The 6,808-nt window shown below is 51.9% G+C and overlaps 1 protein-coding gene across 4 annotated transcripts in view; it reads right to left on the reverse strand.

Annotated features, from left to right (window-relative positions):
* PIK3C2B (phosphatidylinositol-4-phosphate 3-kinase catalytic subunit type 2 beta) overlaps positions 1 to 6,808 on the reverse strand; it is a 60,754-nt gene that overhangs the window by 37,282 nt on the left and 16,664 nt on the right. For 3 of the 4 annotated variants that reach the window (XM_040985494.1, XM_040985495.1, XM_040985493.1), the window contains exon 2: positions 783 to 1,803. In XM_040985494.1, coding sequence (XP_040841428.1) covers positions 783 to 1,715 — 933 coding nt within the window. In that variant the 5' untranslated portion in view covers positions 1,716 to 1,803. Of the gene's footprint in view, positions 1 to 782; positions 1,804 to 6,808 lie in introns of those variants that run through there. The other variant, XM_040985496.1, reaches the window with a different exon arrangement.

Below are 6,808 nucleotides of genomic sequence, written 5' to 3' on the forward strand. Positions count from 1 at the left end.
GCTGTTGCAGACAAGTGGGGATGAACCAGAGGATGGAAGCTCTCTGCACCTGTTCTCTCTCTCTCTCTCTCTGCATTCCAAATGAAATGAAAACAAACTAAAAAAATTAAGGAGCATACTCAACTCTTGACTCAGCCCTGATATCATGGAGTAGGTACACACTAACAGCCAAGACTCAAAAATTCCTGTTTCTACAGGGGCACTGTGGTCAAGACACATAAAACTTGGCCCTCGACTGGTGTTCCCAACCCCTCAATCAAGACCACCTTGGGGGGTAGCATCACGGCATAGGAGATTATGATGCCAGTTGGGATACCCGAATCCTGTTTCAGAGTGTCTGGGATGGAATTCCACCTCTGCTTCCCATCCAGCTCCCTACTGTACCTGGAAGGTAGCAGGAGATGACTCAAGTACTTGAGTTCTTGCCACCCACACTGGAGACCCAGCTCGGAATTCCTGGCTCCTGGCTTCCACCTGGTCCAGCTCTGGCTGTCACAGGTCATTTGTGGAATGAAATCAGCCAATGGAAGAGCTTTCTTTCTGTCTCTCCCTGTCTCTCTGCCTTTCAAGTAAATAATAAACAGGTAAATACACAGTGTAAAAAGCACAATTACCTTGAGCCTCTCTCAGACTAGGGCACAGGAGCCTATTGGCACAAGCAGAGTGGAGGACAATACTAAAGGAGTGAGTGGATGATTCAGAGGTGGCGCATGCAGCAGAGAAGAGGGGCCATCAACTCTCAATGACACGGGACAGGGAACACAGGAAACTAAGATTCTCACCGGGGCAGCGGAAATCCGGCGGTTCTGGCCAGGTGTAGCATTCTTCCGGTTGGTGTAGCGGGAGGTATAGGTACGTGGGGGCACCTGCGGGGGCATGGTCTTGCTCCGAGCCACTGGTTTCCCAGGGGTGTCCTTGCCAAAGTCCAGGGGCCCTCGGCCCTCCTTCCAGCCCCGGGAAGCATCTTGCAGCACCTCCGAGTCATAGGTGGACTTGAGGTTGAGCCTTGTAATTGCATCATTGGTGCCATCGTAGTCCACAGGCCCCAGGAGGCAGCCCTGACTTCCACCTCCCACCAACCTCTCTTCTTTTAGGAGCTGAGGACCTAGTAGTTTGCCTGGTGGTTGTTCAGTCAATGCAAATGTATTGATGTCATTAGGCTGGGAGATCTTGGAGGGTGAGGGAGTCCGCTTTCTGGGAGGCAGGGGAGGGGTGTCCCAGATAGAGACTCGGGGAGGCAAAGGGGGTGGGGATAGTTTCTTGCAAGAGTCCTCTGTATCCGCAGGCTCTGAGGATAAAGAAGGGCCCCCATCTGAGCCTTCGAAGATGTAGAGATAGTCTCCAGACAGGGAGGCTTTGGGCCAGGGATCCGGGCCAGGCTGAGGACCCTGAGGAGCAGGGTGGTTGGGCAGCCCTTCCTGTGGGGAGAGTGAGTTGTAATTGAGGGTGGGATCTGAGCCAGAAAGACCGCGGAAGAGCTTGAGGTCTTTGCGCCTTCCTGGCGGCTTGCTATAGAAGTCCAGGACTGGCTCGTCCCAGCTGATGAGTGAGGAGTCTACATTCTGCTTGGCCCTGCTCTCCTCCTTGTCCTGTCGGAGCCGGGACAGGGCGTCATACTCCATCTGCAGGGCTTCGGCCATCGCCAGCTCCTTGCGGCTGATGCCCACCGACTCCAGGGACTTCCAGTGTTCCCCATTGCCCTGAGTCGAAGACATGGTGAGGACGGAGGGTAGAGCAGAGCAGGAAGCCTTCTACTTCCTGTCAGGGTCAGGTCTGGAGGGTTGGGGCATGGTGTCCAGGCACCTGTAGAAAAGGGGCGGGAAAACAGTCATTAGGTAATCAGAAAGAGGCTGATCGACTCACTGGTGCTGACGACATAACCCCGCACCAGGGCCTGCTCCTTCGGTGCGTGGAGCAGACGGAAAGAAGTGGGGATCACAGCCACTATGACACCTGACCCCTCCTCCACTCATCACTTTATCATGCCCATCCACATCTGTCTCCCTGGCCCCTGACTCCCCAGCCTCATCTCATATGTGCCCTGAGATAGACAGATGGAGGCGCAGGGGGCAGATATGTCTTTCTTCGCCCTAGAGGGAAACATGGGCAAAAGGCTCTTCACGATGTTTCTCTGAACAGCTCTCACACTCCCACACACTGCTGCTCTGAAATGCCAACACTTGGGAAAACAGGCAGCTTCTTAAAAAGGTAAACATACACCTACCGTAGAACTCAACTAACCCACTCCTGTGTGTCCCAGAAAAAGGAAAGCCGATGTTTGTGTAGAGCCACAGCCTGGAATAGTCATAGCAGCTCCGTATGTCCCATCCAAAATGGCAAGCTAGCCAGCACACACCGACAGGTGAACTAGACCTCCAGAACCGTGATGTGAATTGAATACTACTGGGAGACAACGGATCCATGATCTCTGCAGTCTCACGAGGAACCACAGATCCACTATGCTGAGTCCCAGAAGCTATCAAAGAGCACGCGGACCAGAGACCACACCAACTTGAAGAAAACACAAGTCAAGCACAGTAGCCTAGCGGCTAAAGTCCTCGCCTTGAACCCGCCAAGATCCCATACAGGTGCCTGGCGGTCCCACTTCCCATTCAGCTCCCTGCTTGTGGTCTGGAAAACAGTCGAAGACGGCCCAAAGCCTTTAGACCCTGTACCTGCGTGGGAGACCCAGAAGAGCTTCTGGTTTCTGGCTTCAGATCGGCACAGCACCGGCCATTGTGGTCACTTGGGGAAATCAATCAATGGATGGAAGATCTTCCTCTCTGTCTCTCCTTCTCTCTATATACATATAACTTTGCAATAAAAATAAATAAATCTTAAAAAAAAAAAAAAAAACAGGTGTGGTGACCAAGTAGCCCAGCTTCTGGGGTGGATGCACACATTCACAGTTCTGATCATGGAGGTGGCTTCAGCACTTATGCTCATTTGTCAAAACCAACACACCGGAGTTTAAAAAAATGGAGAGTGTATGGTGTGTCAAGTATACCTCAATAAAGCTATAACTGAGTACAGTAACCAACCTTGTGATCACTCAGACTTCACTGGGTTCCTCCCAGATTATATCAACAAGTGCAGTAAAACAAAGCTTGCAACAGGTGACACTCAGGGACCAGGTGGCTTACAGATGTGCCAAAACACTAGTGACCTTTAGCCAGACAAGCACTTCTGGCCAGCTGTCTCTGGCCGCAGGCAGCCCCTTGCATTTATTCCGCTGTGAGTTTCCTTGTGTTCAAAAGCCACAACATGAAAACAAGCAGAGAGGCCCAGGACAATGGGTTATAATGATAGGTTTACTCTGCACTGTGGTTCCCAACCCAGCCGCACATTAAAGCTTGGCTGAACTTTATTTTTTGAAGCTCTTTCACTTGTTTATTTGAAAGCCAGAGTGAGGAGAAATCTTCCATCCTCTGGCTTACCCTCTAAATACCCACAACAGAAACATGCCCTGTTGGGCCAGCCCAAAGTCAAGAGCCAGGAACTCTCTCTTGGTCACCCCGGTGGGTGGCAAGAGACCAAACACTTGGGCCATCACCTGCTGCTTTCCCAGGAACCTGGACAAGACTGAAAAGCCAAGACTTTCATATCAGAGGCAGAATAGCCAAAACCTGAACTAATGTGGCAGTCTGATGCGGGATGCAGGTGTGCCAACCAGTGGCTTCACCCACCACACCATAATGCCAACCCCTAGGGGAATTTTAGGTACTGATGCCCACACATCCCAAGAGATTCTAATTTGATTGGCCTATGGCAGAATCATAGTAGTTTAAAATATTCACCGAGAGATTCCTGTCTGTTGCTGAAGTTGAGAGCCGTGCATGTATGAATGTGTATATACAGGTATGTGAGTGCGAATGGGTAGAATGGGGTCAGTGTGATTCACCAGATGGCTATGATGGCCAGGACTGCGTGAGATCAAGCCAGGAGCCGGGTGCCCAAGCACTTGCTTACCCAGGGGAACTGGCAGAGGACTGGATCAGAACAGGACAGTTGGTACTAAAACCGTTGCTATGGGAGATGTTGGTGTCACAAGTGGTGGCTTAACCCACTTTGCGCAATATTAACCCATCAGCCAGATTCCTGAGTGGCAAGTTCTATTAGATCTAAAACAAGGCAAGACAACAGTCTCCCTTCACCAGAGCTGATCTGCCAGGCCTAAAAGGCCATGGCTAGCCCAGGGACCTGACAAGTTAACTATGGCATTTTAGGTCAGCTCCCAAAGGCACAGGATCAGCCACAGGGGTTCCTGGAGGTTTTTTTCAACTCCTCAGCCTGTTGACTTTGCCCATCCTCCCCTGGCTCCTCAGAGGCTCCTCCTACTCACAGAGGGCACGGGAGAGTCTTGCTAGCTGAAATCCAAAGGCTGGATCAGTAGATGCTAACATCCAGAATTTGGCTGCTGGGAGTTGGGAAAGTACCAGCACTTCACAGACAGGAGCCACTAGAGAAAGATTCAACGCAGGGCTAAAGTGAGGCTTTTCAACCCAGAAAATGATGCCGTGCGGCCCTGAGCTGGAAGAAGCAGGTCACCAAGACTGACCTCAGCTGGACACCATCAAGGAGGAACACTGAGGCCACCGGAAACCATCCCACAGCGTCCAGTCCCTCCCCCAGTGCACTCGGCACCTTGGGCTCCCACAAGGTCTCTGGGAACGCAGGGTCCCACCTGGTACCAGGTACAACGCCCCCACACACGTGCCCATCATTTTCCTCCCTCAGTAATACTCCACAGGCTCTCCCGCCTTCTCCAACCCCTTCTCCTTATCTTTTTTAAGGCTTATTTATTTTCATTGGAAAGTCAGATACACAGAGAGGGGGAGAGACAGCAACATCTTTTGTCTGTTGATTTATTCCCCAAGCAGCCGACCTGAAGCCAGGAGCCCAGAGCCTCTTCCAGATCTCCCATGCAGGTACAGGATCCCAAGGCTTTTGGGTCGTTCTCTACTGCTTTCCCAGGCCATAAGCAGGGAGCTGAATGGGAAGCGGGGTTGCCAGGATTAGAACCAGTGCCCATATGAGATTCCAGCCCTTGCAAGGCAAGGGCTTTAGCCATTAGGCTATCGCACTAGGCCCTCTTCTCCTTATCTTGTTGCTTCTCTTCCAAATATGCTTCTCCCTGGGGTCAGCACGGTGGTTAATCTAAGTAATCCTCTGCCTACAAGTGCCGGCATCCCCAGGTCAGTGCTTGTTTATGTCCTGGCTGCTGCACTTCCAACCCAGTTCCCTGCTAATGCACCTGGAAAAGCAGTAGAGGATGACCTAAAGTCTTGGGACCCTGCACCTGCGTGAGAGACCCAGAAGAAGCTCCTAGCTCCTGGCTTTGGATCAGCTTAGCTCCAGCCGTTGCAGCCACTTGGGAAGTGATTCAGCAGACAGAAGATCTTCCTCTCTCTCTCCTTCTCTCTGCATATCTGCCTTCCCAACAAAAATAAATGTCTTAAAAAAAGAGAGAGAGAAAGAAAACTGTAGCCCTAAAGCCCCTCTCTTTGTTAGGTTTTAAACGCACTTAAAGTTCTTACGCACAGCTGATTCCTGCAGCCAAGTCCTCTTTTCACGATATGTTTACCGCAAGCCAAAATCCCAGATGCAGCGAGATGCTTAGTAGGTCCTTTATTCCAGCAGGGTAGGAACGGAAAACTGGAAGGGAAATGTCGCCTGCCGTGGTGGCAGGATGGGGGCTGCCAGGGCAGGGGAAGGGGACTAGATGGAGGAGGACGTGGAGAGCCAGGCAAGAGAGCGTGGGGGAAGAAGGGAGGAACTGTGGGCCAGCCCCAGGGACTGGAGATGATCTGAGCCACAGGCAGGTGGGTGGGGCCTAGGGGGAGGGGCCGGGAGAGCTTGGTGGGTGGGATTCTCAGGTGAGACGCCTTGAGGTTGCATTTCATTGGTGGATAACCAGAATGGCGCGGATTTCACAAGGGAAGGGGAAGCAGGAAGTGGCCAGGGTCCAAGATGGGATGTTGCAATAGCTTCTCACACTCTTGATTCTGTTTTTGCTTTCCTGTCACTGCCAAACTTCGGAAGAGAGTAGATGACACCTGATGTTTACAAATTCTCCCTTTTCATTTATTCTCTCTCTCTGGTTATTTTTCCTAACATTTGTTTATTTGAAAGGCAGAGTGACAGAAAAGAGATGGGGAAAGAGATCTTTCATTTGCTGGTTCATTCTCCAATGTCCCCAAGAGGCAGGACGGGGGCCAGGCCTACACCAGAGACCCGGAGCCAGGAACTCTTCCCGGGTCTCCCATGAAGGCAGCAGAGCTCCAAGCAATTGCACCAGCAGGAAGCTGGATTGAAACCGTAAAGTTGCTGGGCCTTGTAAGGGGCCTCCTCTTTCTTCCCAGGTCCAGCTCAGCCCCGCCAGTCACCCACTGAAGCGAGTGGCGTCCCCCAGTCATGCTGCACCACAAACTCTACGGTCCCTCTAGATTCCTCCAGGATCCAGTGACCAGCCCCTTCCTCCCATCCTCCCACCCTAACTGCTACTGCCCTGATTCCAGGCCTTTTCATCCCCATCTGAGCCACCACAATGACTTCCTAACAGCTCTTCCCACAGCTCTTTCTTTAGAGAGCAGCCTGGGGTGCTTTTTAAGGTGCAAATGATCCCTCCAGCCCTACTTAAGCTTGGCCTTTATCACCTGCCCTGTCTCTCCTCCTTCTCCAGCTCTTGGCTTCTGCTGTTTCCTTCTGGGACATGCTCTTGCCAAGGCCGTGAGCCTGTGTGACTCTGTTCAGAGAGAAGTCTTCAGGATGGCATTCCCTCCCCATCCTCCCAACCGAGAGTGCATCT

The sequence above is a fragment of the Ochotona curzoniae genome, unplaced genomic scaffold (genome assembly GCF_017591425.1).
Source record: "Ochotona curzoniae isolate NIBS_2020 unplaced genomic scaffold, NIBS_Ocur_1.0 contig_430, whole genome shotgun sequence".
NCBI lineage: Eukaryota > Metazoa > Chordata > Mammalia > Lagomorpha > Ochotonidae > Ochotona > Ochotona curzoniae.